Here is a 13,706-nt window from a genome sequence, read left to right on the forward strand (position 1 = left end):
ACTTAAAAAAAGGGTGACACTGCATCGAGTGCCAGAGTGATGTTGTCGATGAGTTGACTCTGCATCTCTGGCGAGTCTTGCTAGTCCTGCCTGCAGAGCTCAAATCAAGAAACTGGGACACCTAGCACAGATCCTTAATGATTCTCTCTCCAAAAAGGGTAAAGTGAGGCCCCATTTCTCTATAAATACCTCCTTTATATAAATATCTCCAAGGGACAAAAAGTAGCCCAGTATCAGCTTGGGGATCCGTCAGGACGATGGTGGATAATTAGAACATCTGAATGCACTGAAGAGCACAGTCACACATCTTTGAACAGGAGCAGTGCTATTAAAGCTCTTGCTCTGGATTAGACAGATTAAATGCTGCATCTCGAGATCTCTCGTGCCACATGGAAGGACACATGCTGTCATGCATCCGGGGGGAATTTGGGAGGAAGGATTGATTTACTGAGTGAGCTGACATGCAGCTCAGGTGCAAGCGGGGGCTTCCAAACCATTTTTTTTTTTTTTTTTTTTTTGAGTACTGGCCCAGCCAGATAATAAATATGAACATGCCACAGTATAAACACATGACAAAGTGTAGCACGGTTTCACTTTCAAGGCAACAATCTAATACCAAAACATATTAGAGGTATTATGTAAAGGACTGAAGCAAAGACAAGCTATACAAGGCTAACTGAATTATTTAGAGCCAATGCTTGTATCTCCAAACACACTGTTCCTCAATCAACATCTCAATTTACCAATACAACATAAAAGTGGTTGTGTATGTGGAAAAATATTACTCTATTGCAATAAAACAGTATTTTTTTTGTGTAAGGACTCTATGCTCTTTTTTATTATTTTGAAATAATAAAGACCTCTGTCTTTTGTAAATGCAGAAATAAATTAGACATAATTTAACATATTACAAAACATAATAACTTAGCTATTAGAGTACAATCCATAAACATTAAAAATGAGGTTTGGTAACTGAAATTTAAACATCCAAAAATAATAGCAGTGTGCATCCTTCATGATTTGTGTTAGCTCCAATGATGTACAACCAAAAGTGCAATTAAGACCAACTTTAAAAACACATAGAAAACTTTCTTTGTATTCATGAAGATATTGTTCACACATACTTTAAAAGAGAATACCTGCTTCCTTTGCTCGGTGGAGTATTCTCGAAGGGCTTTAGTGGTATCCCTTTCATTTGAGGCATCACCACTGTAGTGAATGTGCAGGTCTGTAACATGATAACTGTAAGGGTCAACAGTTAGAAGGCTATGGCAAACCTGAACTGAAAACAAGTGCACTTAACATTATCAACCACCTGTTCAGAATAAAATATATAGGCTGTATTGTAATCATAAAGTTGGTATGGTAGCGGACCAATATTTCATGCTGCATCTTAATAAACGATATTATTAAATTATTTTCCAAATATTAATATTATAACCTAGGCTACATTTTCCCCCAAAAAATCCTAGAGACGAGTTTATTTAAAATAGGAATAAGTAATTTACAAACTATATTGACAGATGACTTCAAAATAGCGAACCAGGAAACAAAAGGGGAGGACTTTTACTTTGACAGCACAGCTGTACTTTCCGTATCAGTGTTGCCATATCCGCTTTGGAATTGTTTACAACTGAAAAAGTCGCTTATACGTATACGTAGCTGCTGGTAGTTTATTTCCAGATTGCAGTTAGTAGTGTAAAAACTGTTAAATAACTGTATGTAAAATTACATACCTCCTTATACTTATTTGATAAGGCAAGTCTGTATGTTTTGACAGAACATTTTGTTTTGTGAGGAGATCTGGCAACAGTGTTCCGTGTTCACGTCTACTTCACCACAGCACGGTCTGCTCGGGAAAATATTCTGTGAGAATGGAATAAAGCGTAATAAACTCCTTCGCTTGCCTCTTTCTGTGTACATTAGTTAGCTCAAATGTATGTCCAGCATTGTTTTAAAAAATAAAACTCTTAAGCACAGTATAGTGTATTAAATAAATAGCTGCTAGTTATCTTACAAGTTACTACGTTTGGTTTTGATTTAAGCGCTCTTTCTCGTCGTATATAAACATTTCTGTGAAAAGTGAAATGAATGACTCAGTCACACACAGTGCTGTGTTGTTCAGGTAGTGGCAAATGGACTTCCTCACTCTGTTTGGTGTATATGTGGCGGTGGTGCTCACCTGCATTGCTCTGGTTTGTAAGTATTCAGGACACCAGCAGACTCCTCTCGGTCTGCTTTTGGACAAGTTCACAGGGGTAAGCAAAGTCCTGCAAACTTGAAAAATGATTTCTTTTGTTGTTTAAAATAGAACTTATATCATGTTTTCTTTTAGTTTCTCTCTCTATGGATCCCACAATGTCTCCAAAGCATTTGCTACAGAACTATACACAGGCTGTTCCATCAAAGGTACTTTGATAAATAGAAAGCTCATTAGAATAGCATTTATTTAATTTTGTAGCTCTTTAATTAACTTTTTATCAATTTAATGCATCGTTGCTGAATAAAAGTATTAATTTATTTTAAAAATAACCCCAAAACCCCCCAAAAAAGGAATCCCGCAAACCCCATTAACCCCTTACTGACCCCAAACCTTTGAATGGTAGTGTATATTAAACATAATTTAGAAGACTGCATAATTGACTCTATTACTTTATCTTGTAATGTTTATGTGCACTGTCCTTGTTAAATAAACATAAAATAAAAATATCTGATACATATCTACATGACACATTTAAGGGATTTTTACATGCATGCATTTGACAGAAATTTTGATCTGAAGTGACTTGCATCTGTTTAGACTATGCAGTGTATTCAAGGTATACATTTTATATGTGTTCCCTGAACATCAAACTGTCAAGTATATTTCCTCTAATCCTATGTCTGTTCATTTTTCAAACAGGAGCAACTTCTTCTTTTACTTGCACCTGTTACTTGAAGTGGTTGTGTATGGAGAATTCTCCTATGAGGTCTTTGGCTTCTGTTTGGACATGGGCACAAGCTCAATCAGTTTGTGCATTCCTTACGTTCTCCTTGCAGTGAAGTCTTATCTGTTCTACCTGTGTTGTAGCAGAGATCCAGGTTCGCAAATGAACAATTGTCCCATTTCCATTAAAAATAAATCAAATATCTGTACATTTAATTTGAGTTTTCTTTTAAAGGCACATTAACAAAGGCAAACCATACTGCACAACTGAAGGTCTACCAGTATGATGAAAAACTGTTCCAGCAGGGAGTCAAGTGTTCAACCTGTCATCTGGTCAAACCTGCACGATCCAAACATTGTAGTAAGTATAGGTTTATCCTTCCTTTAAACATCAGATTACATTTCATGTAACTTTACAGTAAAATACTGTTGAATATACAATATCTAGAAGTGAAAAAGAACAAGTCATTGTATAATCTAAAACCCATACATTGACTTGTATTGAATTCCCTATGGTTTTCAATTTTATCAGCTGTTTCTTCTCAGTTTTTAAATCAGCTATGTACATAAGCATTTTATTTTACAATGTATGTTGTTAAATGAATGTTTATTTCATTATTTTAGTGTTGCGTGTTACTTTGTATTTGTGTGTATGACATTATGCACCTGGTATTGTTATTTCTTACTTTGTGGAAAAGCTACTTGCAATAAAGTCTTTCTCTCTACCACTTTTTTCAAATCAAATCACTTTTATTGTCACATCACCACAGCACGTGTGCCTTCGTGAGTGAAATTCTTGAAATTCTTTTATATTATATAAGGTACAAAACTAATTTTTGTATGATGATATAAACATATGATGATTTAATTCAATATTTTTACTGTAAATTTCAGTTAAATCTGTAAAGCTTAAAACATTGCTACCATATTTTTTAACCCATACATTTAATTTTTTTGTAACTGTGTCCTTGTATTCAAGCTATCCTAATATAAACGTTTAGCTACTAATTACCTCAGCTGTGAACCAGCTCTTACTAAACCCATTTTATATCACATAAACTAAATAATTTTCCGCATTCTGTTAAGTGGCATTATGTTGTTAATCACAAACTAATTTCCTTTGTCCCTTAGTTTAAAAACAAACAAGAAACAATACTATGAGCAAAACAAGCTATTATTATTATAATTATTAATAATGGCCCATTGCACCATTAGTGTAAGTGGCATTTATTTATTTTCCCCACATTATGCAACAAATGCTATTGATCTAATTTGTACAGGGATTTGCAATCGATGTGTCCAGAGATTCGACCATCATTGTGTGTGGGTGAATAACTGCATCGGTGCCCAGAACACCAGATACTTCCTTCTGTACCTCCTGAGTGTGTGCGCCATGGCAGGCGATATTGCAGTGCTTACAGCAGACATGCTTCTACAAGCTGTTCTACGAACTGGACTCCTGCATGCTCTCTACATTGATGAACAGGGTGAGCAACAGCCCGCTGGACCGCTCTTTATCATCCAGGTAATAATGACTTACCACAAAAACGGTCTAGTAATTGTGCTGTGGTACTTGAATTGTCTCTCTAATAATTATTTTCCATTGCATTTCTTGTTACAGCATCTCTTTCTGACATTTCCAAGGATCGTCTTCATGCTGGGCTTCTTGGTATTTGTCTTTTTCCTCTTGGCGGGCTATTCCATGTTTCACATGTATTTGTCTCTGATAAATCAAACCTCCAATGAGTGGTTTAAAGGAAAAGGTCACAACTGCCAGCATTGCCATCCATACTCTGCACATAACTGCCGGAACTCATACAATCCATTTAGAGGTTTCTATCACAGGGGAATCCTCAAAAACATTGGGGAAATCTTTTGGCCCTTATGTCCTGTTCAGAAAAAAGAAAACTAGAGAAAGTGCATTATTGTTCTTGTTTTTAACTGTCTATTTGTATTCTCCGTATTTTATTTTGGTAAATGGGTTTTTTAATAAATATTTTCTTAGTCTTATTATTGGTACATTTTCACTTTTTTTTATTTTCTCTGACTTATTTTTATGTAATTTCCATTTGTTTTACACAAATTTGCAGTGAATGAAAATGAGGCTGTCAAGGATAGCCATACAGTCCATTCAATAGCTGGCTTAAAGTCACATACAATATAACGTCACAGTTTTTACTTCATACATTTCATAGTTTTGGCACAAGTTTTTGAAATCTGTATTTCTAAAGGACTTGAGGAGTGACACTTAATAATATGGTCATGTTATCAAGTAGAGTTGCAGAAAACTTACATGGCAACATGAGCAAATTATTACTGTTATTTAGGATGAGAGCGTTAGATTTCAACATTTTATAAAAAATACATTTCAACATGAATAAAAAAACGACTAAAATTTAAAGACATTAACCAAATATATTTTATACATGCATATTATAGGGTTTAAATTCATTCCCCACATTTTTTTAAAAAGGTTCTTCTCTTATTGTGATTCTTCATGATCTGAATTGATACAACCTAAATAATTTTGAGTTTAAATATTCTATTGTTTTTCTGTCATTGGATAATAGTGGTCTGTGAATTTATTTTTTGTTGAATTCCATTTTTTTTTTTGTGGACACAGTAAGTCATTTACAGATTTAGAGTAAAAATATTTTTATTTTGAAGTGAAAGGTTAAAGTGGGACTTTTTATTAAACATATATATTTTTTTTAAATATAATAAAAGCATTAAAGCAAAAATAGACAACTTAATATTTTCTGAATAAGTTTCATGAATGAAAATGCACAGTTTGTGTAATGTATAAGGCAGTGTAACCTACAATATTTATTCACACACATTTAAAAACAACCAAGGTTAAACAAAGTGCTGTACACAAATAAAACAAGAAATACAGAAATAAAACAATCGTAAAACTGTGATCAAACCAGTGGTCAGAGAACATTGACGGTTTGAGTGAATATCTATGTTTAAAGGAGACCTAAAAACGGAAATAGAGCAAATTAGACACTCTGAGGGGCCAAATTGTTCAGGACTTTGGAAACCCTAAGCCCTAAGGGTAAATCAAATGACCATTTGAAAAAAAAAAAAAAAAAAAGAGTACCTTTTTTTTTTTACTAAATCTCTTTGAATCATAAAATATACATAATATTTCAGCTAGCTATGAGTATCCATTATTGGAAACCTAATCTAAATTAGGGCAATTTTTCTGTGCTCTAAGATGAAGTGTTACAATACAATATGTGACCTTGGACCACAGAACCAGGCTTAAGTCGCTGGGATATATTTGTAGAAATAGCCAAAAATACATTGTATGGGTCAAAATTATCGATTTTTCTTTTATGCCACAAATCATTAGAATATTAAAGTAAAGATCATGCTCCATGAAGATATTTGGTAAATTTCTTACCATAAATATATCAAAACTTCATTTCTGATTAGCAATATGCTAAGAACTTCATTTGGACAACTTTAAAGGTTTTGTTTTGTTTGTTGTTATTGTATGCAGAGATATACACATGGACATTTATGGTGATATGATTGGAAAAATATATCTTTTGTAATAGGCATTTTATTGTTCCCTATTTGAGTTTGTAAATTGATATTGTTCAAATAATAACCCCCCCGAGCTCATTAACTTTATTAAAGCAAAATCTTCTGCTTTGTGTGTTAGTTTGTATTCAGCGCGCAAGGTTTACGCACATGGTCCAAGTCTTCTTCTTTGTTTTTTGTGTATCTTTGTGACCGAATTACAGCGCCACATATTGGTCTGGCATGTGTACTACATCGTTTTCAGTCGGTTTCAGTGATTCCGTGTGTACGCAGATATTTCCTGAGACGACTCCGTGTTTACGGAATTTGAGGCAAAAAAAAAAAAGATCGGATAGGGAGAAATCTGGCTTCGTGTGGACGTAGCCTAAAGTTTGAGACCAATGGTTTACACCAGGGAAGGCTGCAGCCCTGCAGAGTTTAGTTCCAACCCTGCTCCAACACACAAACCATGTAGTTTTCAAATAAGCCTAAATGACATGATTAGCTGGATCAGGTGTGTTTAATTAGGGTTGCATCTAAACCAGGGATGCCCAACCCTGTTCCTGGCGATTGACTGTCCTGCAAAGTTTAGCTCCAACTCTAATCAAACACACCCGCCTTTAACACGCAGTCGATCGCCAGAAACAGGGTTGGGCGCCCCTTATCTAAACTCTGCAGGGGGGCTATCAACTCTGAACCTCGAGATCCACTTTCCTGCAGAGTTTAGTTCCAACCTGGATTAAACACACCTGCAACTTTGTAGTAATCATAATGGCCTTAATTAATTGCTTCAGCTGTGTTTGATTAGGGTTGGAGCTAAATTCTGCAGGAAAGTGGATCTCGAGGTCCAGAGTTGAGGACCCCTGGTTTACACTTTTAAAAATAAAGTGTACAAAAGGTTGCTATCACAGTAGTGCCACAGAAGAGCCATTTTTGGTTCCACAAAGAACCTTTTCAGTTTTTTCAATTCAGTTCCATTTATTTTTTCTTAGCTTGAAGAACATTTTAAAACTCTGAAGAATATTCTTCCATTATAGAGAACCTTTTGTCCAATTAAAAGGTCCCTCGGATGTTAAAGGTTCTTTGCTATAGATGCCACAAAAATAGACTGCACAAAAATCCTTATTTGGGAAAGAACCGCCATCTAACAATGATCTTTCTTCTAGCCTGGTCATCTCGAACGCCTTCCATTAGATGCATGTTGTGTTCTTTGGTGCATATTGGCCAGTAGGTGGTGATATAGGTTCGTGGTATATGTATGTTGGGTGTAGAAGAGTTAGAGGGTCAGAAGGCTCACTTGTTGAGGACATATAGCATGGTTTGTCGTGGCAAAGGCAACAGCAGCCGCTGACATCTGCTGTCGCCATGGAGTGTTCCACCGTGACATTAAGCTGGAGAATCTTCTGATCAACACAAACTCTTAATGCCAAACTGATTGACCTCAGATGCGGGGATCTCCTGCAAGAATCTGGCTGCAATAGATTCTGTGGTATTCTGCCATAAACCTTTAGGATTTAAATTATAGTGATAAGTTAAACTGTATCCTATAAACCATATCTCAAATAACACCAGATAAGTTTTTTTGCACTTTGCAGAGATCGCTTTCTTTCAGGAACACCAGGAGTGCTCTTATTAAGACTAGTGTGTGGGCGCTTTCCAAAACTCAGAGACAAGCAGATGATAAATGATGACATCTGGTGGGAGCCTGCTTTGTCAAAGGATGAGATGGCATTCATCACAACAAAGAAGACCAATTCAGTCTTGTTCCTGGAGGGCCAACATCCTGCAGAGTTTAGCTCCAGCTTGTCCTAACATACCTACCTGAAAGATTCTAGCAATACTAAAGAAAGACCTTTGTTGTTTTGGTTCAGGTGTGTTTAATTGGAGTTGGAGCTAAATTCTGCAGCACATTGGCCCTTCAGAAGCAGGATTGAATCCCCTGTTCTAAATCATAAAAAACAGAACAAATAAAAAAAGGCGAGAAGAGTAACACCCAAGTTAAGTGGCTTTATAAAATAAAGCTTTATGGAGAAGGAATTTTTCTTGATTTTCTGACTGTACAGTTTGAAATGGTCAAATCCTACAAAAGACAACAGATGTAAAGTTTAGCTAATAATCCGACAATAATGCTGAGTACTTTTATTTCATATCAGGTAATCAAATATACATGAAGACAGAAGGAAAATGTAAATCGTGCAAATGAAATGGAAACTTTATTTACATTATTTACTGCCACAGTTCAAGAGTCAGCTAGTGATCTAACATGAGTGGCCATCCCTCCATGCTCCATATGAAAGCTGTTCCTGCCACGGCCGCCCCAGGTGTTTCTGCAAAGTTTACTGTCATTGCTGCGCCATAATTTCCACATTGTATCATTGCATTACTTTCACTTTTTGAACAATATCTTCCCGAGGTGTTATTTCAATATCTAGTCAAGGTCAGTTGTGGACTGCACAACCCAATCTCATTATCAAATGTGTGTTTTACTAGGTTGTGATTTTGTATGAATTAATATGATTTCATATTAAATCACATACATGATTTTTAGTAAAAAAGAAAGCATAACCCACTAATATTAACCATCAACGGGGCATAAGCAGATTGTATGAAAATGTATAAATGAGATTGTACAAATTTATACAAAATAGCCACTAATTCAGTAAAACAAAGTAGTAACGAACTGCCAGATTGTGTTGGACTTAGGAAAAATAAAATGAACTTGAGAGGATGCCTGGAAATCTAAATCAAAAAGTTAAAATAGCCATTGAAAAGAAAATGCTATTTTTACATTGCGTGTCAATTTTCATTATGCATTTAGGAGTGCACTGCTATTTAGGGAAGATGCTGCAACATTTCTATTATGGGGAAAAAACATGTTAAAATTAAGGATCAGGTCTTGATACCTTGATACATCCAAAGCTCTTTATCCACTCCCCAGCTGGTACATAAAATGATTTTAAGGAGATAAAGGTTTTATGTTTCTGAAATATTTGACCTATCTTTCAGAAGAATTTGAGTCAAAGTATCACGTTCACCTTAGAGGACGTGCTCCCTCCTGAAGAATACAGAATTTTCCAAAAATCTATCCCAGCAAAACCGACAGGGGTAGCAACCTGATCGTTAACGTTATCCTTCAGTTTTTATCCCATAAAAATGAAAAAATTTGCATAACACCCTGGTTCCCTCAACAAAACAGGATTTTTTCATTGGCATTTTAATTGTAGGAAAATTAGCTCTGTGACTAACAAAAGCTCTGTTTAGTTTATCATGATAATCTTCAAAAATGAACACAACTTTTATGAATTTTGAAGCCTAAATACAATTGCCAGAAGTAAAAAGCTAAACGTATGATATAAACAAACTACACTATGGTCGCATGACTTTAACGTCACCATCACAAACAGAGACAACTCTTTGTCTTTATTAAAAAAAAAAAAAAGTTAGAAAGTCTGAATAGTTGGCAAGAGTGTGACTGCAACAAGTCAACAAGCAGAGTAGTGAGTACATGAGGTTTAATTTAGTCCGGTCCTATTTAGCCGTGTGTTAGCAACCGGCTTTTTCAAGACAAGTGAAAGCTTTTAAAAAAATTGCAAATACAGGTGTATTTTATGTCATAGAATAAAACTTGAAAATATCTTAAGTTTGTGTTAACCACAGACCTTGTTAGAAGCATTTAACAAAAAACCCATTGAGAATGCTAAAAAATGTGAAAATGCTCAGACAATGTTTTCTGGTTTTGGTCTACAAAATACTCTATAACAGGGGTGTCCAAACGAGGGCCGGTGTCCTGCTGAGTTTAGCTCCAACCCTAATTAAACACACCTGAAGCAGCTAATCAAGCTCTTACTAGGTATACTAGAAACTTCCATGCAGGTGTGTTGAGGCAAGTTGGAGCTAAACACTGCAGGACACCGGCCCTCCAGGACTGAGTTTGGACAGCCCTGCTCTATAACCAGGGGTGTACATAAGTGGTACGCATGTGCGCATGCGCGACCAAAATAAAGAACGCGCGCTATGTTGATAAGTTCAGACTGCTCATTTGCATACCAACATGGTTGACAGCTGTTAATGCACAATTACCATTTTAGATCGACAAAATGTAATACTGTATAAGATCTCTATTTGAACTGAAAGCATAAATCTAATAAGCAAAATCTGCCGTTTTCAAAGCACAATGCAAAACTGTGACATTTAATTCACTGACCCTCTTCATATACTTACCTGCCAGCAACCCACCAAAATAAAAGCTTGCAGATTTTAAGTTTGAAAATTATGATAGTAAATATTATTAATATGAAAAATATTAGTAAATATTAGCATTTTATTTTTAGGTTTACTATAAAATAATTGTATTTTTGTTTAATACTCCCTTTTTATTTCAGAATACAGGTAGCCTATTTTCACACTTTATTATTTTGTTTATTATTTTATTAAATAAATAAAAAGTGCAATAATATTATTATCACTATTATTATTATTTTTTTGTTTATAGTATCCAGTGTGAGGACCAAACCATATCTCCAGGTGCTCTTATGAGAACCAGGCAGAAACACTTATGTGCACCCCTGTCTATCCACCTTATTTTCCTGGAAGAGGCCATTGGTAAATGTAATGTGTCTGGCTTCCTTCCAGCTATTTTTAGCTGTACAAAACAGCTGGTTTTGCTGCTTGATATTGCAAATTGGACTTAATTATTTTAGTGTATTATACATAATTATGAACACACTAATTTGTAGTGCAAACACTGTTAATATTTTGTCTTTATGTCTCTACAGCGGCTAATGAACCGGAAGTCTGGCACATTCACAGAAAACGGCTTACTTCCGCGTTGAGGAATAAGGTGGATAAGAGAATAAAATACTGTACATGTTTTCCTCACAGCCTCGTTTTCATTGAAATATTAAAATGGCGCCAAACCAAAACCTATTTTCATAGCATTTTATCAGGGACACTGGCCCTTTAAACCGGTGCGGAAGTGCTTTACTAGTATAAAGCGTCACGTACAATGTCAAGCGATGAATCATTTGCACAAGGCAGAGTGCCGCTCGGTTGCAGCAACTAGTAATTTCCAGTTCGCTGTCATTCTCTATCATCTGACGTAAGCTGATTTCCGTCTAGTCAGAGGACTATTCGTAGATAGTTGAAGATCAAATGTTATTTTAGGACGGACCGAGGACAAGAAAGAAGATCGAGAGTGACTTGAGGAATGGCTACATCTAAGTGTACTCGACTGACTGGAGCTCTGAGCAGACAGTTACTGGACTCGGTGGACAGTGTGCTGTTTGACTGTGATGGAGTAATATGGAGAGGGGACCAAGCCATCCCCGGAGCCCCCGAGGTTATCAATTCATTGAAGAAAAACGGAAAACGGGTGTTTTTTGTCACAAACAACAGCACGAAAACCCGACAAATGTACGCAGAAAAATTAGGCAAGCTCGGGTTCGATGCCTCCGCGGACGAGGTGTTCGGGACGGCGTACTGCTCGGCGATGTACCTCAAAAATGTGTGTAAACTCGACGGGAAAGTCTATTTAATTGGGAGCAATGCGATGAGGCAGGAGCTCGAGGACGTGGGGATCCGGCCGATCGGTGTGGGGCCTGACCCCATCTCAGGAGTTCAGAAAGAATGGGCGAATGTTCCTCTCGATAATGAGGTCCGAGCTGTACTGGTCGGCTTTGATGAGCATTTCAGTTACATGAAGCTCAACAGAGCTCTGCAGTACCTGTGCAACCCCGACTGTCAGTTCGTGGGAACTAACACGGACACGAGGCTGCCTCTGGAGGGAGGCAAAGCGGTCCCAGGTAAGCAGATATGAATGACATAACAAAAATCCATTACCTTGAATCATGTCGTGTCGTGTTATCACAACAACCTTGTCTTCCGCTTGTCTGCAGGAACAGGGTGCCTCCTAAGGGCGGTAGAGACCGCAGCGCAGCGCCAAGCTCAAGTGGTTGGAAAGCCCAGCAACTTCATGTTCGAGTGTGTGGTCGGCCAGTTCGGTCTGGACCCTGAGAGGTGTCTGATGGTCGGAGATAGACTGGACACGGACATCATGCTAGGCTCAAACTGTGGCCTGAAGACCCTGCTGACCCTCACAGGAGTTTCTACTGTAGCAGACGCTGAGGCAAACCAGAAGAGCGAATGTCCACTACGGCAGAAAATGGTGCCTGACTACTATATAGAGAGCATTGCTGACATTTTACCTGCACTACAAGCATAGTCAGCGTTTGCTTGGGATTTACCCACTTTAATAGAGAATATTTATCAATATATGGGTATTGATATTTTAATATTACAAAATTGTTTGTCTCTACAAATATATGCAGTATGATTTACTATGTGATCAAGGCTTCATTTCAAACAGGCCTACCTCTTTTTTAAATATCCCACTGTTTTTGTTTTACGCTAATATAAGGGCAATACGTTTTTATTTTAGTGTTAATGTTTGTTTTGTCTAAAAAATTGTAATATGTATTTTCTGGTTAGTAACACTCGGGTGCTACAAAACAAGTGACCCTCTAAATTGTGCCGTTTATTTTTATTTTATCAGAAGTACTTGTTTAATTCTGTACCGTTAATTCACTGTACTTGAGTGAGAGAATATTATGAATATTTTTAATTATTATATTTTGCACTTGACAGCTCTGTCACTCACTAACCTATAAACCTGGTAGGATTTTACTTCTCACCATGGTCTGAACAAAGTGTTCATTTTGCTTGACGGATCAAATAAATAAGAATTGTTAATGAAAAGTGTTCTATTTTCCTTAATGTTGCACTTAAATGGATGAAAATTCACCACTCACCCTTACATAAATCCAAGCTTACTTTTTTCTGAGGTACATAAAAGACAATGTTTTAAGAAATTATATTTTGAAAACTGTATGGTTATCGATATTCATCTAAATGTCTTATTTCGTGTTCCCCAGAAGAAATGTCACACGGTTTTGGAACAACATGAGAGTAAGTAAATGATGACACTGTTTTAATTTTTGGGTTCCCTGTAATGAGACTGTACTTCAATTATCTCACTATAACCACCTCTGAAGTTATTAAAGTCACCTTGGTCAGTCGGCAGCCTAAGGGCATGGCCAGTCGATGCCTTAACTGGATCTGTGACGAAAAGCCCTGTCCACAGTGCCGATCTACCTGTCCCCATTGTCTATTGTCTGGCATAGGGGTAGTCAGCCAGTGGGTTGGACTACCTGGTGTGAGGTAAGAGGTGGGGGGCAGAGGATGGCAGAAAGGA

At 36.7% G+C, this 13,706-nt stretch overlaps 2 protein-coding genes across 4 annotated transcripts; both read left to right on the top strand.

The window, feature by feature from the left end:
* Positions 1-1,614: 1,614 nt before the first annotated feature.
* On the top strand, positions 1,615-6,005 carry LOC306852224 (palmitoyltransferase ZDHHC4-like). Of its 3 annotated transcripts, none has more exons than XM_079388927.1 (7): positions 1,615-1,886; positions 2,126-2,258; positions 2,336-2,409; positions 2,903-3,081; positions 3,162-3,287; positions 4,207-4,451; positions 4,548-4,943. In XM_079388927.1, exons 2-7 carry the CDS (start codon positions 2,136-2,138, stop codon positions 4,836-4,838), a joined length of 1,038 nt encoding a protein of 345 aa, XP_079245053.1. In that variant the 5' UTR covers positions 1,615-1,886; positions 2,126-2,135; the 3' UTR covers positions 4,839-4,943. The 3 variants fall into 3 exon arrangements, with proteins under 3 accessions (XP_079245053.1, XP_079245052.1, XP_079245051.1); XM_079388926.1 differs by having other exon boundaries at positions 1,615-1,868; positions 4,548-4,938; XM_079388925.1 differs by having other exon boundaries at positions 1,615-2,258; positions 4,548-6,005.
* A 5,440-nt stretch (positions 6,006-11,445) lies between these two features.
* On the top strand, positions 11,446-13,206 carry LOC306852684 (glycerol-3-phosphate phosphatase-like). Its single transcript, XM_079389717.1, has 2 exons — positions 11,446-12,258; positions 12,352-13,206. The coding sequence occupies exons 1-2, from the start codon at positions 11,664-11,666 to the stop codon at positions 12,675-12,677; spliced, it is 921 nt and encodes a 306-aa protein (XP_079245843.1). The 5' UTR covers positions 11,446-11,663; the 3' UTR covers positions 12,678-13,206.
* The last annotated feature ends 500 nt before the right edge of the window (positions 13,207-13,706 follow it).

The sequence above is a fragment of the Barbus barbus genome, assembly GCF_936440315.1.
Source record: "Barbus barbus genome assembly, chromosome: 32".
NCBI classification, from domain to species: Eukaryota; Metazoa; Chordata; class Actinopteri; order Cypriniformes; family Cyprinidae; genus Barbus; species Barbus barbus.